Here is a 16,811-nt window from a genome sequence, read left to right on the forward strand (position 1 = left end):
GGAACATTTGACTTTTATTTCTGTACTGACAATTCTCAAATCATCATCTCCCATTTAGACCTTGTCCTTGCGTTTCAGACTCCTTTATGTGACTAGTAAATACTCTAACCTGCACCCCCTGTAGGTACCTCAAAGTCACCTTGACATGATAAGTTCCTGATCTTTTCTTCCATACATAATGTTTGCCCTCAGTTGAAGATACCACCCTTTGTTCAGTCAGACAAGCCTGGAATCCCAAACCCTTCTTCTCTTTAATCTCCTACACCTAATCAGTCAGTCATTCATCCATTTATTCATTAAATTTTTTGCCTGTTGTTACAACATTCTTAAGATTAAATATTGCTGATATCTTTTGTATTTGTAACTTTTCTCTAGCCTTTTTGCTAATCTTTGCTATCTTTCTCATATTATAACCTCCTAACTCATCTCTCTTTCTCTTGTTGAAATCAGAGTGACTTTTTAAAATTGAGGTCAGATCATTATTTTCTGGCTTAAAACCCTTTGATTTCCTAACTGTTCATAGTAAAGTCCAAATTTCTTAGTATGGCACATAAGGCCTCCCACAGGCTCTGTTTTCTCCAGTGTTCTCTTTTTCCTGCTGCATTTCTTTGAACTCTGTTCTCTACCCTTGTTTAATTTATGACAGTTTCTTGAATTTGCCCTGCTGGTTCTGTGCTTTTGCTTATGCTCAGGATGTATTGCTTTTCACATTCAGTGTTTTTATTGTTATTTACTTTCTGTCATTTGAGAGCCAGCTCAAGCATTGCCTCCTCTATGAAGCCATTTATGATATCCCCTTCTCTAATTAAGCATTTTCTTTTTTGTGCCTCCATGTACTATCTCATACTCTCCTCTATAGCAATTAAAGCAATTCATTGACTTTTTATTGTCTATATGTTTTTTCTCTGTATTGGAGTGTCTTATTGTATCCATAGTCTGTAGCACAGTCTGGTTCATAATAGGCTTTCAATAAACATTTGATGACGGGATGAATAAATCATAAGTCATTATTATAATGAGAACATTTCTTCCTTTCCCAGACCATGAACTTTTCCTAACAGGTATTATATCTTATCTTGTTTATTTTTCCGGATCTTGTCATAGATGCTGAATGTAAAAGTGTTGTAGTAATTAATCTGAGGTGCAGATATACAGTGGATTAAGCAGGGCTTCCCTGCAGAGAAGGAAGTTGAATTGTGTTGCCCCAAGCACAATAAGATTATTCTTATATTCCAGGGCTCACATCTTAAGAAATGGTCAATTTATAGATGGAAACATTGCAGCTAACTTTAATTTCTTTGATGTTTGCCAAATCAAGAAGATTCTCAGTGTCAGTATTCTGCAGATTGATTAAATGTTAACTAGTTTGAAGATTTTTACTTTTTAAAAAGATTGAAGTATGGGTGTCCTAGGTGCTATTAAAACTTGTGGAGTAATTATCTAAAATATTTTGTAATTAAATCAGATGAAGAGTCAGCATTTAAAGAACACAGACAGACTTTATGTCTCATTTCTTTTTTAATTTAGTTTTTTTTTTTTAATGCTTTATGCCAAAAGCATTAGGTTTCTTCTAAAAAAACAAAACAAAACAAAACAAAAACTAAGAAGTTAGGTGTCATGGATATGGACAGGGGTTGAGATTCCAAGTTTGAATAAATTATTAATCAAGAAGGAAGCCATCAGGGAAGAAATTGGTTTGTTAATTGGGTTTAATAACACAGTGTGGTTGTGGAAGGGTAGGAAAAAAATCAATATCATGAATTTGGTACCTGTTTTAACCTAGGAAAACAGGAGCTTATAATAAGAAGCTTATTAGCCAGTTCTGTAGGACCTCAGATAGTAGTTGAAATATACTTCCTTTTTTGTGTCAAGCTGTGTTAGGCTTTTTATGTGTTGATATTTTGGATTTGAGGTAAAACTCAGGGTTCTCAGCAAGACACTGTGAAGGCAGATGCTATTCATTCTTGCTTTCAGCCTATATTCATAAAACACCAGTTATGTGCCAGGCTGTGTCCTAGGGTTGGAGTGAAGAAACAGATGAGTGAGTCATAGTCTGTGTTCTCAAAGAACTAGGCCTCCAGTGATGGGAACATAAACCTGGAGTGGTCTGAGGAACACTTCTTGGCTTGTTAAAGAGAAATAGGAGGACACAATCTAGCCTGATCACTTGGGTTCTGCAAAGATTGTGTGATGCTGTAAAGAATGTGTGAAGGATTAGGGGTTATGCATTTTGAGCAGAAAAAACTCTATGTACAAATACATGGTGGTGGGACAGCTTGGTCTGTTGTGGGAGCTGTGAGTCCCCAAACTCTTCAACAAATCAACCGTGATGTAAGTAGTGGAATAGTCCACTGTCCATAGAAACCTTGAAAGTTCCCTGATCCCTGCTACTCCCTCCTGGTCGAACTTGGTTCTCAGGGTATGCCCTGAGACCACCTTTTGATACCTGTTATTTTTATTTTTAGCATATTTTACTGTCTAGACTCTTAGCTCTGTAAATAGAGATTCATGTCTGTTTTAGTCACAGCTATATCCCCAGTACCTTGTACAGTGGCTGGCACATAATGAGTGTTCAGTAAATATTTAGGCAACAAATAAATGATATTGTGGATAACATTGTAGTAGTGTTATGGAAAGCATACAGTAATAGCTTTGTTGGAGAAGAGACTGTGACTTAATGCGTGTTTTTAGCTATGGCTTCTTTTCCTTTAATTTCAAACCCAGATTTTTTTCCTTTTCTTATTAGATGGAGTTTAGCCTTCTAGACTTCATGGAGAACACGCTTGTCTCTTAAATAGCTTACCTATATTTCCCCTGCTTCCAGTGATTCAGAGGACATGTATAACTGCAAAATGGGACATCTTGTATGAGATAATGTTCAGTTAGCACATAGGTTAAAAATCTTGTAAAGTCAGAATTGCTCTTGAAAAATCAAATGGTGACCTAAAGTTAACCTAATCCTTTTTTGTAGCTTTGCTTGAATGTCATTTCAAGTAGCTGGCTTATTCAATAAAAAAACTGTCTTCAGATAGGAATGTCACACTCTTGGTAAAGAAACATGCTCATGCTGACAGGCATGTATAACCTGAGACTTATTGAGGAAAAAGTTTCATACCTTCCCTGGTATTTTTACTTTGTTTTGTTCACATTTACTAAAACTTATGAGTTTAAAGTGAGTAGAGGAGCTTTATTTCCAAAGGATTAGTTAATTTAGGCATTACTGTACTAATATTTTATGTGATTGAGACATTGATGGGGAACCTGATTTCTCTGCTTTATGGGCACCTGTAGCTTTGAAGGATCTAGAACAAGGTGAATGTACAGTCACCTGAAATTTTGTGAGAATGGAAGACTGCAATCCAGTTATTCTTTTAACTAGAAATCTCTAATCAATATTTCACTGAAATAATTGAGTCATTATAATAACTCCGAGAAAGATCCTGTGATCTTGAGGTGGTTTCTGAATCATCAGAAAAAGCTTACATTAGGTGTCACTGTAGGTCTAGCACCATGTGTATTATTGAATTCTAAATATTACTTAGTATTTGGTTATCAGAACAATTTGTTCCCTGATTTCATCTGGTTGGTTTATTATTTAAACATTCATTGTTCAGTAATATTTGTGATTAATATTAAAATAGGAGCTTTGTAATTTAATATAGTGTCTTGTATTAAATACTGTGCTTTTAAAGCTTACATACAAGGGGGTGTTATAGACAGGCTTTGTGCCATGCTGGTATGAAACTGAAAGTGGATGCATCACATGGTGGCTTGGTTGGATACATCGCATTGTGACCTAGCTATTATGGAGGGAACATTTTGTTGTACTTAAAAAAAATATTTACTATCTCACTTGTGTAAATTACAACGTAATGTTCTTTTGCATCATCTCTGAGCTTTGTATCAGGGTGGCACTCAGGTGTGGTATAGGTCAGCGATGCCTGTCGCTCATGCTACTTGCTGATAGTGTTTTCACAAAATGTCTCTTGGTGAACGTCAAAACAACAGGGCCAGATTGGCTTTATTAGATTACTCTGCTAACCTGAAAATAGTGCAGCCTAAGATAAAAGCCATGATTAGGTACTATTATTTATCCATAATTTATGTATGAAAAAACAGATTTACTGAGACCATGTAATTTGTCCTAGGCCACACTCCTAGGAAGTGGTGAGCCTGTTTCTAATCTGGGCAACTCCACAACCCTCTTACCCATTACTCTTTACCACTCTCCAAGATAGTTTTCCTCTGGCTGGAACTTCTCCAGCCTTGATCAGAGCAGTTTTTGGTTTATGGTAATGCTAATTTAAGAGCCCTTTATCCTTTGTAGGAGAGATTAAATGTAGAGATCCAGGCTTTGCAGGAGTGGGATGGGAGGGGGGAGGAGGAGGGGGTGAAAGAATATATGAGAATGAATGCTAAGTGGAGGAGGTTAATGTAGAATGTGTTGCAGTTTATTACATATCTTTTTCTCTTATGGAAGCATCCTTATTTAGGGTTTACTTTTTTAAAGGAAAATTTACATATGGACTCTTTCAAACATAATGAGAAGAGAAAACAGTATGGCAAACCCCCCAGTGTGTTATCACTCAGCCTTTAACAGTTATCAGTATTTTTTTTTTTATCTATAACACCTGTTTTGAGGGAGAATAGAAATTTTAATAGAGTATTTCAAAGCAAATTCTTTCATGTTTCAAGACTTTGATATTTGGAGTGTAACTTAAAATAGAGTTTTTTTTTCCAAGTATGATCCTTATACTCTTTTCACTCCCAACAAAAACTGTAAAGTCCTTAATATGATTCAGTTTTCATTCCATGTTCAATTTCCCTGAATTGTTGTAAAAACAATTTTTTGTTACTGGGAGTTTGATTAAATTAAGATCCATACACGGTCCACACATCGCATTCTGTTAATTTGTCTCTTAAACTTGTAACATTTCCTCCCCATTTATTTGTTGAAGAAAGAAATGGAATCCTTCTTTTTGTAGAATTTTCACATTTTGGGTTTGGTTATGTCCTTATGTTGTTTAACATGTTTTTCTATTCTTTATCTTTCTTGTAAACTAATAGATCATTAGATTCAGATTCAGCTTGTTTTGGCAAGACTATTTCATGCATGGTACTGTGTATTTACTCTTATCTCATAATGGGATGTTAAGATTGATTCAGGTTCAGGTGTCTCTTTCACCTAATGAATTGATCTGGACTTATTAGTTTGTTAGGGGTTGCTTGGTAAACAGCAGATATATCTGATTTTCTTATTTTGTGATTCCATCATTTTTCTGCATTTATTAGTTATGATTCTTCTGTGGAGAAACCTTTCATCATCGATTGTTTGATACCTTGAAATATAGTAAAGGTAGGAGGGTTTGCTGCCCCTTCTCCAGCAGTTTAAGGCTTTGCTTTATAGGATAGGAGGATGCAGGGAAATGAGCAGGGGTTTGTCCTGGTCCCCAGCATAGCCTCTGATCATCACCTTCTGCATGCTTGTGAGCTTGAGGGGGAGCTCTCATCATTCCCTTGAACACTAGGTTGAGACACACAGAAAAGAGCTTGCTATTCCGAATTAACATATTACTCCACATTTGGCTTTTAAGCATCCGCATCCGTAAAAATGTAGCTTATTACTCCTTATGGTGGTCACTCTTTTTCTTGTACTTTTCCCAAAGTGAAACTGTTAAAATGTCTTTGTCTCTTCTTGGAAGATCTTGGCCCCCTTTGGAATTTGGCTTACTTGGTTGCCTTATGATGTCAGCTCTCTCTGATGGGCTCAAGAAAAGTTAGGATTTTGAAGATTATCTGGTTCTTTCAGGTTTTTAGGTAGTAGCAAAATTCATTGCAGCTGTTTACATCCAAAGTGGAAGTGGAAATGGAAGTCTTACCTTCCTATGTACACTTTAAGTATTTAGATTCTTTTATTTAAAGGATCTTACTAGATTCATCTATGTTGTTGCATGTACTCAGTAGTTAACTCTTTTTTTAAAAATTATTATTGCTATGTTTGCTGTTTTATGTCAGAATTACTATTAAACTTTATTTTTGTATGATATTATACTTTCAATACATATAAATTTTGACAGAAATGTTTCATTTTGGGGATTTTTATTGATTGTCATATATTGAACAAGCTTAGGGTTGGGTAATGTATACTGATGTATCAAACCCAGTCTGTGCTATCAGTGAATTTACAGCCTAATAATTTTCATCCATATTAATGTTACCCAGTCCTGTTTACTCTGACACTTGATCCCCCAAACCCAGTCCTCATTGCCTATTTAATTTAGGAACTTTGCTCTAGCAGGCCCTAAATAGACCAAAATGCTAAACAGTTGCATGCTGTGATTTTTCAAGCACCTACTGTTTGTAAAATGTTTATGCCTAATCGTTATGCCTGTACACTATTTTAAAAGGCAGAGTTACTACTCAGGTGTTAGGATTGGTCATTATTCAAGCAATTTGGCACTTATTATCTTTACATAGCCCTCAGCATCTTAATGTCATTTGCATGCCCCACACAGTTATTTGAGTTTTACATGAACTAAATGATAACATTTGGAGGGAGAGTTTTTGTGGTTTGGCCAGGGGTGCTTCTCTTTATCTGCTAGTATTCTCCTTGTCTTTTAAATTAAAGTTTCAGGAATATGCCTGGAATCTACATTTAATATTATTATTTAATGTTCCTAAGCCACATATTAATTTAGAGCCTAACTTTCACAAGTTGCTTTGATCCCCATATGTCTGAGTAAAAAGCTGTTGCTGGAGGACAAAAAGGTGAGCTTGGTAAAATAATGCGGCTTTGTTGAGATCGATATGCTCTCTTTCAAACCATGAAGAATCTGTAATGAAGTCGTATTGTTTTAAACCTTTTCTTTCAGCTGCAGGTGTCATTTTTGCTTATTTATTTGATATAATCAAGCCTTTGAATCAGCATATGCCACAGATGAAAGCCAGGAAAAACAGGGCAGAAGGGGATATGGGAGAAATGGTTGAGTAGCACAAGGTGTTTTTTTTTTTTTAAATTAAGATAATAGTAATTTGAATGTGAAAGCAGGTTTTAAGAAGTGACTGGTTATGGGCATGTAGTCATCAGTATTGCTGTTCAGTCAATTGATCTTGGAGTCAGTAGTGAATTTATGCCTATGTAAATCCCTAAAAACAGGCAATTCATACTTTCTGAAAAAGCAATTTGAAAGCTAAAAAAGGAATGTGAGTAGGTGGTTCCTCAGATAAAGTTATGGATATGAAAGAAGTTTGAACAAGTGAAAGCTTGTACAGTTTCTCTGCAAAATTTCTTTAATTAATACCTAGGTTCTTTGTATAGTCTTTATGCTTCTCTAACCTTGGCTATCCAGTCCCTTCCTTTACTCTTGACCCTAGATATCAGTAAGCTTCTCATAATATTTCATTCCTTTGTCAGGAAGGCAGCCTGCATGGACCCTAGAATCAGGTAGACTTGAACCTGAATCCTCTTCAATCTTTTAGGAAATCGTGAATTTAGACAAGTATTTTAGCCTCGGAATCTTGGTTTATCTATTTAACATGGAATAAAATCTATTACCTTATATCATTTTGAAAATTAAACAAGGATAGAGTGGTAAGCATAGTACCTATTGCATAAATGCTCAGTAATGTTTGTGCCTTTTGCCTTCTCATCCAGCTCTGTCGATTCCTTTTAAAAGAAAAAAACTTTGATTTATTATTTTTAAAAAGGAATTTATTAGTTTTGAAAATTCTTTCAAATGTGAAATACCAGTATTGTAAATGTGCTATACTTTTAAAAATTATTCTTACAGAAGCTAGCTCCGAAAATATCAGACATTTCTAAGCCCCATAATAGGTAGTATTCTTAGTTTAGCATTGAAGTTCACAGGTAATATTGAAGTGTTTCAGAGAAGATTATATCATTAGATTTTGTAGCCAACGTGTACTTTATCAAATTATTATGATTGCATTATTTGTTTAGCAAAAGAGTATTTATTTATAATTAAATATATTGAGATAACATTGCTTAATATTATATCAATTTAAGATAGAAAACATTATAATTTGGTATCTCTGTACTCCATTGTGTGCTTACCACCAAAAGTCTGGTTTCCTCTGTTACCATATATTTGACCCCATTACCCAATTTGCCTGCCCTGTCTAATCCCCTTTTCCCTCTGGTAACCACCATTTTGTTATCCAATTCTATGAGTTTATTTTTGTTTTGTTTTGTTATTTCGTTTGGTACTTTTTCATTTTATATTTCACATATGAATGAAATTATACAGTTTTGTCCTTTTCTGTCTGACTAATTCCACTCAGCATAGTACCTCAAGATCCATTCATGTATTCACAGAAGGCAATATTTCCTCTTTCTTATGACCGAGTAGTATTCCATTGTATATAAATACCACATCATCTTTACCCATTTATCAGTTGACATATCAGGTAAAGTGCATCAAAGATAGCTAAAATGAGGCAGACTCACAACGTCTGTTTTATTTCATTTCAACACTATAAGCAAATGTAGGAGAAAGTTTCATGAATATTTAAAGTCAGAAGGTAACTCATCAACAAATGAAGTACAATAGACATAATATAAGCAGATATGGAAACTTTACAGTTGAGCCTTCATTAGTTCCGACTTAAGACCACCATCCACGATGATTGATACTATTTATGTTGCAATTATTTGTACATTTAGAAAATAAATATTCTTGATAGGAAACAGTGCATTCAGGCTCTAATCTTTTATTTTTTCCAGGTGGTAGCACTGCGTACACTTTGTAGTAACAGTGTGTCTTTCTTGTGTGCTCTCTTTATTATTAATACTTAAGTTATTAATACTTAAGATGTTCTTGGGAGATAATATACATTTCCTTTATTTTACACAGTAAAATAGAGGCATAGAGAAGGGAAAGAATAGAATGTTCTGTCCTTGGTCTACTTATGACGGTCAGGGAAATGTTAAAGCTTTTCTGACTCACAGACTGACTCAGCAAAGGACAGAATCTTTAATGTGTATTATTTGCAAAATGACCCTAATATCTAATATCATTACCAGTTTCCTTATGGTTACCCTGAAAGTATTTGTAGGTACAGGAGTGTGTTTACTTTGTTATAGGTCAAATAGACATGCACACAATTGTAATACAGACTGAGCTATATTATTGGTGTAAAGAGAATAGAGAAGGATGCAATATTAATTTTAACTGTGAAAGTTTGTGATATAGGGATTGTCGACCTTGAGGTTAGGGCCTTCAAGGTAGTCTTTACAAAAGTGTAAATTATTGAAAATGTAGAATGGATGGAATGACAAACATTACATTTTGGCTTGAATAGTATGCAAAGATAGGGTATAGAATCAAATAGAGAAGCTTGATCTCTGTACAATGGATTTTGGGTTTTATTTTGCTGTTCCTAGGCCACACATGGTTTTTAATCAGAATGATATGATCAGGCCTATGCTTTAAGAGAATAACTATTGACAGTTTGTGTCTTGATATTGTAGGAAACCTTTGTAGTAATACAGAAAGAGATGATGGGGGTATAAGAACTAGAATTATGAAATGGAAGGTAGTGAATTTAGAATCAATTTTAAAGACGTCATTGGTAGGTGAAACATACTAAATTGAGATTGAGGTCTGGAGAAATTGAAATGATAATTTATAATGAAGTAATACCTATTGAATAAAAAAATCCTTTTTGTTTTTTGTCCAAATGTTTTCTATTTTTATGTCTTCAAAATATGTTTTATATAATAAACTTAATTAAAAATTTTTTTTGGTTAGATTGAACTGTTAAGAGTCTTTTGGTATTGAATAGATAGTTTTCGTTTTAAAATGCAGGATTTTTTTTTTAGTTAGAACTTTTTAAATGGAAAAATATGAGTATATTTATGTATTTAAAATGATTTAAAATGATTTAAAAATAAAGTCTTCCTTCTGCCTTCTCAGTTCTCTAATGGTAACCACTATTAATATTTTGTTGTGTTTACATATATTTTTATGTGATCTCTTTCTCCTCTATCCTTAATTACTTTTATAAAATGGGATCTAATGTACAGTTTCCCAAATTTGCAAAAATGAACATGTTTATGTATGTGTCCAAAAGATAGTCTTTCTCTACCCTGGAATAACAAGAAGCAAAAGCAGATAAACTTGAAATTATGCTTTGTTATCAATGTTTTAGTGTTCTCTCTTAACTTAGAAATGATCTAGTGAGCCAATGATTATCAATTAATTCAAATTAATGTTAATCCAAGGTTTTAAAGTTACCTTTAAAGTTTTTGGAAGTTATCTGTAAGCTAACTTACTATAAAACATAGTTATTGTTGAAATAAAAAGTTTGTCAGAATAATTAATTTAAACACAGGTTTACATTTTCATAATCTTAAACATTGTGTATGAGTAATACTGGCTTATTTGATCAGTAAGCCTATATACATTTCAGAAAAGTTACTCTAATGGAATAAAAATGTACACTTATATTATTCTTAACACAAATGAAAAATCAGAAGACAAACCTATTTTATTAAACTAGTTTTGTTTGCTAGACATTTGCCTTAATTATGTGAACTTGGTTCTTAAAACCTTTCTGAGTTAGTTTATGTAAGAATAATTTTAAGAAGTTTATTTAACATATTTAGAAGATCAGTTTATTTATTTTCTGGCAAGTTTAGTAATATTCAATTTATATGAATTGAATTAGGTGCATATGAATTAGGTGCATAATTATCTCTATAAGCCAATCAGAACAGAGTTGTTTTAAGAGACTTTATAATACAATTTATTAGTACCCAGTGGAGAAAGGAAAGTATTATGTACTCAAAATGAGAGGTAAAGGCCTTTCTGAATTATAGACAGCCATGTAGTTACTGAGAGAGCTTCCAATTCTACAGTTTTAGCCATGGCTAAAGAGTTAATACAGAAACACACAACTTGACCTGTCTAGGTACAAAAGAGCTATTCTCCTTCCTGTTGGCATGAATTTCTAAAATGATTTGAGCTCAAAATAGGTAAAAGAGATAAATGAACACGTGGCTAATGAATCAGATTCTCCTTTTTCTCTCACCCAGCACAGACTAGATCTGTGTAAACCATTAGTTTGTTTACAGAGATCACTAAATGGAAGTCCATAAAATCAAATTCTCAATCATTGTTATCACCAATGGGGAATAACTTATTGACCATAAATAAACTAAAAAAGAGAACAAAATTATAAGAGAGGAAGTTAAAATAGAAAGACAGATTTAGCAAAATTTGATTGTTCTTGATTCACTTCTGGAAGATAAGAAACATGTCTGTGAGGTGAACTACTCTGGCAAAGAAATTACTCAGTTCTGTTAGGTGAATCCATTGAGTATCTTGGGATCTCCAAAACTGTTAAAGGATAAATTTTAAAAGAGAATAAAATCATGACTCCCATTCAGATATCAAATGAACTTATGTTAAAGATATTATTTATCTCATTATTAACAAGGTAGTCAGAGATGTTACAGCTGGTAAAAATAATGCAAAGAACAAGTCCATTTATAAATTTATAGATCAGAAATATTGAAGTAAATTTGCAGGTGGATGCAAAGCTGGCTTATTCCACAGTGGTGGAGGGAAGTCAGCTGAACTGGACAGAATTTATTTGCATGTCTGTAGACAAGAATTGTTTGCATTACCATTAGTTTTCTATGTGTTAACCACTGTCTTTACAAAGTTATGAAATAGCCCAGTGATAATTCCTGTAGGAGTAAATCATCCCTAGAGGCTCCAGCATTTCACTGGAAGGATATCCAGTAATCTCTTTTACTTATTCCAGAGTCTTGTAATTTCCTTTACAGAATGATTTTTTTTTTTTTTTTTTTTTTGCGCCTGTATTCCTGGAGAATTATTTCTTTATTTTTGTTATTTTCTCTACTTAGACTGGATATGCACTTGGATCTATGGTTTATTTTATTTTTCTTTCTCTACTGTTGAGTTTTTTTCTTCTTTATGTTAGGGATATTTTCTATTATGTCTGTCTGCTTTTTCTATTCTATTTTTTAGTTATCCAGCTTCAGGGATACTAATCTCTTTGTTCAATCTCTGTCCTACATCTTCTATCTAATTGCTTTACTATCTGCCTTTTTTTCTCCTCAGTACTCAGGTTATCTTAAGATAACCTTGACATGAGTTTGATTTTCAGTTTTTTTTTTTTTTTCAAATTTATTGTTCTTAATTCCTTAGCTCTATAACTTTTTCAATTTACCTGTTTTGTCTTTTCATCTTTGAGCTTTTGTTTTATTAAATGTATGTTTTTAGTAGGTTGTTCTCTATTACAAAGAACTCACTGAGGGTTTTCTTATTTTCTTTTTTATGTTTCTAGTTTTATGCTCTTGTGTGCATTGAACCCTTTTTGTGTGTTTGTTGTTTTGTATTCAAAATAAACTTGAGAAGTTGAGATTAATAGACTAATCAACTTTATTAATTCATTTTATTTCTCACCCTGACACTAGCTATAGTGTCTTTTTATATTAATGGATGGAAATTCTTTTGAGGTCATTGCTTAAAATGACATCTGGTATTGATTGCAGCCCTTAATTCCAGCAGAATTTTTTTTTTTTTTTTGGTGCTGATGTATTCTTTATCTCTCTCCTTCTCATGAGTCTAATGGTGAAAGTTTAAAAATGTATACTAGTTTTTATAAGATATGTGTGCTTTTTAAAGAACCCAAATCACATGTTCATATTTTTTAAAGGAGATAATATTGCCCAAAGTGAAAAAATAATATGGATTGGAAATTGGAAGATGTGCTATAGAAGTGTTTTTTGTTTTTTCTTTTTATACAGTCTTTGGTAGTCTAATTTTATTATTTCTGGATTTTGCTATCATCATCCATAGCCCAAGTTTATAAAAGTGTTTATAAAAATGTTTTATTTATTTTATAACACCAAGTTACTCATTTAATTAGTATATTCAGTATTTACTAAGAGTCCTATAGGAGTCACAGATAGGTTTTGGACTTTGTTGCATTTGATTATATAAGAATATGCATTCTCATTATGTAATAATCTATGTAATTATCCTTATTTAGCAATGTTTAATCTACTTTTTTGTCTCCTCAGATTCTGTCCAATTTTAAGAACAAATGCACCTTCTAGCTCATGGAAGAAAAAACACAAATCAAGACAATTTTGGGTTCCAAGTTGCCGAAGTATGTAACAAAATCTGTAAGAAGTACACTGCAGCCAGTGCCAAATGGGACACCTGTTAATTTATTAGGAGCTTCCAAGAGTAGCAACGTCAAAAGTTACATCAGAAATAATGGCTCTGATTGTCCATCGTCCCATTCATTTAATTGGAGAACAGCAACTAAATACCAGCTTAGTGCACAAAGTGCTGAAGAGCCTAATGATACTGAAAGTTCATATGATAAAGTAATTAATCCTGAAAAACATGGATGTACTCAAGGAATGTTTGATAAAAATGGAATAAAAGGAGGTTTGAAAAGGGTTTCTTTATTCACATCAAAGTTAGCAAAGCCGTCCACTATGTTTGCGTCTTCTACAGAGGAGTTAAAACAAAAGTCTTTGTCTGGACCACCTAATTTGGGTAAATTCACCAAAGGTACATTATTAGGAAGGACTTCATATTCTTCAGTCAGTGCTCCAAAATCACAGTTGACTGGATTTTATGGAAATCGATCGACTGGTAGCATACAAAGGCCTAGAGCAAACTCCTGTGCCACCAGAAGCAGTTCTGGAGAAAGCTTAGCACAATCCCTAGACAACATTAAATCTCTTACTTGTGAAAAAATGGTAAGGTCACAGAGTTTTTCACATTCCATTCAGAGTTCATTCCTTCCACCTTCATCTATAACTAGATCACATTCCTTCAATAGAGCTGCAGATCTTATTAAGCCTTATCAGAACCAACAGCTTCCCATTAGGGTGCCTCTGAGGTCAAGTATGCTAACAAGAAATTCTCGGCAGTCAGAAGTACTCAATGGGAATGAACGTTTAGGGTATGGATTTAATAGACCTTATGCTGCTGGCGGAAAGAAGTTGGCTTTACCAAATGGCCCAGGTGTAACTTCCACTTTAGGTTATAGGCTGGTTCATCCTTCTCTTCTGAAATCTAGCCAATCTCCATTTTCTGGGACTATCACAGTTGATAGTAATAAAAATTCACCTGCTGTCACATGTGTAGAAGAAGATGCTGCACTTTTGGCTAAGGAAAGAGCTACTGATAAGGACCAAGAACTAATTGAAAATGATAGTTATAGAACAGAAAATGGCCAGACCATGAAGCATGATGCTAAAATTAGATACCTGAGTGATGATGTGGATGACATTTCCTTGTCGTCTTTGTCATCTTCTGATAAGAATGATATAAGCGAAGACTTTAGCGATGATTTTATAGATATAGAAGACTCCAACAGAACTAGAATAACTCCAGAGGAAATTTCGCTCAAAGAAGAAAAGAATGAAAATGTACCACCAAAGGATATATTTGATTCCCCCAAGGAAAATGAAGAATCTTTCAGTAAAACTGATGAGTGGATAGATATAAGTGTCTCTGGTAAATATTAATATCCTTAACTTTGTTTGTTTTCTCCTAGATAATATAACTGAATTTACATTTAAGGTTATCTTCTGATTAATTCCAAGATCTGTTATTTGCCTTATGACTTTTGCTCCCTGTACCCCTTTTTTTTACTTTATGTGAAGCAGCAGTAGTAAAACAAACAAAAAAAAACCATTCTTTTCCTAAGGTATCTTACTTTTGATCTTTGACTGTTATACACAGGTTTATTCCTACTTTAAAAATTGTTTCCCACTTCTCACAACCAGTGCCACGCCATTTTAAACCATCTCTTCCCTTAGTGGTAGATCATTGCTATTTGTTAAGAGTAAAGCTATACCAAAGGATAAATGAGCTAATATAGGTTATGTCTAATCTAATGATATTTTTTATCTTAAGAAGTTTTTATTTTTTTTAAAGGAGGACTTAGATTTCTTGTTTAGCAAACTTTCTAGCTAATACTTTCAGAGGAACTTTATTTTTTTAATTGAAGAAAGTGAGATAGCACATGTTAGACATTTCCTCTTACACTTGGTTATTCTGGCACTAACTGCTGGAGAAAATTTATCCATGTGCCCACATAGCCTGAAAAAAGAGCAAGCTGAAGGGATTGGGTAGAGACATGTGGTCTGGTCAGGGGACTAGGCCATGCGTAGAGATGTGCATAGCATAAACCGTTGATTCTCTGAGGGTCTTCTGATTAGGAGTGACTGCCAGGACAGCTTTTTTTCCTGCAACTTCGAGGTTATAAATGATATACATGGAGTAAGGAGATTCCTGGCTAGTGCTTAAACGTAAGTATCTTAGGAAATGTTAAAAGAATATTAGGCTTTCTTTATATTTCTAGAAATGTAGCAGAAGTGAAAGATGGCTCAATGAATTTTCTTTGTCTATTAGGAAATATTTCAGGTTATTTTTAAGATTTTACCTCTTGATTTTTTTATTGTTTAGGAGTTAGAAAATGCTACAGTTATTAATGTCTTTTTTGCTAACTCTTTTGCTATATCAAATTATTATAGTATTTATAAAAATATTTTTACAACCTGAGAAATAATTATATTTTTGTGAATTAATAACTTTTTTCCCTCTCTTTTTAAAAAATCAATTGAAGACAGGAGTGAATGTACAAAACATACTTCCGGGAATAACTTGATTTCACTAGATACAGACTACAGAGCTGGTTCTTCATTTGAACTCTCTCCATCTGATAGCTCTGATGGAACATACATGTGGGATGAAGAGGGCTTGGAGCCCATCGGAAATGTCCATCCAGTTGGGAGCTATGAGTCGTCTGAAATGAACAGCATAGTATGTATGGATTTATATATACCCTTTTAGAAAAGTTTGTTTACCTTACTGTAGAAAGACTTGCAGTATTGATTGGCTTATTTGTAAATTAATGAATTAGCTCTCCTAGTTTTAGAAATGGAAAATCATATCTTTTAAGGGCCTACAAAACATCTGATTTTATACATAATAAAGCATATATTTGTGTTACATGACACTTCAGTTAAATATGCTCTAACATTTGTAATACATATATACATAATAGACATACTGTATTCTTCCTGTTAAGGTAGGCTAGTGGTTCTCAAAGTAGGGGAAGGGCAATGTCAAGAGGTATTTTTGGTTGTCATATTGAGGAGTGCTACTGGCAAATAGTGGGTAGACACCAGGAATGCTGCTTAATGTCCTAGAGTGCACAGGAGAGCACCCATAGCAAAGAAGTATCTAGTCCAAGATGTTAACGGTGCTACTGCTGAGAAACCCTTTACTAGGCTATACTGAGCCAACTCTCAGGAGCTTAACAAAATAAAAATTTATTCTTTATTCTTACCAAGTCTATTATAGGTATGGTCAGCCTTCTAGGGCAACTGTCCTCAGTGTCTAAGCTATTTTGACCTTGAGGCTTTACCATCTCCTTTTGAGGCCTTGTCACTGTGGTAGAGGAAGAGTGCTGGTCTCACACATGCAATTACTTTTTTTGGCCTGCAGATAGCACATGGCACTTTCACCCACAACCTATTGAAACAAACTAATCATATGTACTAAGCAGGCAGGAAGCAGGAATTATTTTCACGTGTACCTGGAGGGAAGGGAACCAGAGATGGATAAACACTAGAAGAACTACCATGCATTTCTACATGCATATTTTAAGAAACATTGCCAGTAATGTGGATGATATACTGTATGAGTGAAATGTAGTTGCTGTGTCTAAAGCGACTCATTGTACTCAGTATATAAAATGTGATTTTCCAGTAAGTGTGTGTGGGAAAA

General features: G+C 33.8%; 1 protein-coding gene across 3 annotated transcripts in view; it reads left to right on the top strand.

The window, feature by feature from the left end:
- LOC105288907 (serine-rich coiled-coil domain-containing protein 2-like) overlaps positions 1-15,887 on the top strand; it is a 35,268-nt gene extending 19,381 nt beyond the window's left edge. For all 3 annotated transcript variants that reach the window (XM_011355343.2, XM_011355344.2, XM_011355345.2), the window contains 2 exons: positions 13,076-14,531; positions 15,646-15,887. In XM_011355343.2, coding sequence (XP_011353645.1) covers positions 13,115-14,531; positions 15,646-15,872 — 1,644 coding nt within the window. In that variant the 5' untranslated portion in view covers positions 13,076-13,114 and the 3' untranslated portion in view covers positions 15,873-15,887. The remainder of the gene's footprint in view (positions 1-13,075; positions 14,532-15,645) is intronic.
- Positions 15,888-16,811: the final 924 nt, after the last annotated feature.

This window comes from Pteropus vampyrus, unplaced genomic scaffold (genome assembly GCF_000151845.1).
Source record: "Pteropus vampyrus isolate Shadow unplaced genomic scaffold, Pvam_2.0 Scaffold20, whole genome shotgun sequence".
In the NCBI taxonomy this organism is placed as follows: domain Eukaryota; kingdom Metazoa; phylum Chordata; class Mammalia; order Chiroptera; family Pteropodidae; genus Pteropus; species Pteropus vampyrus.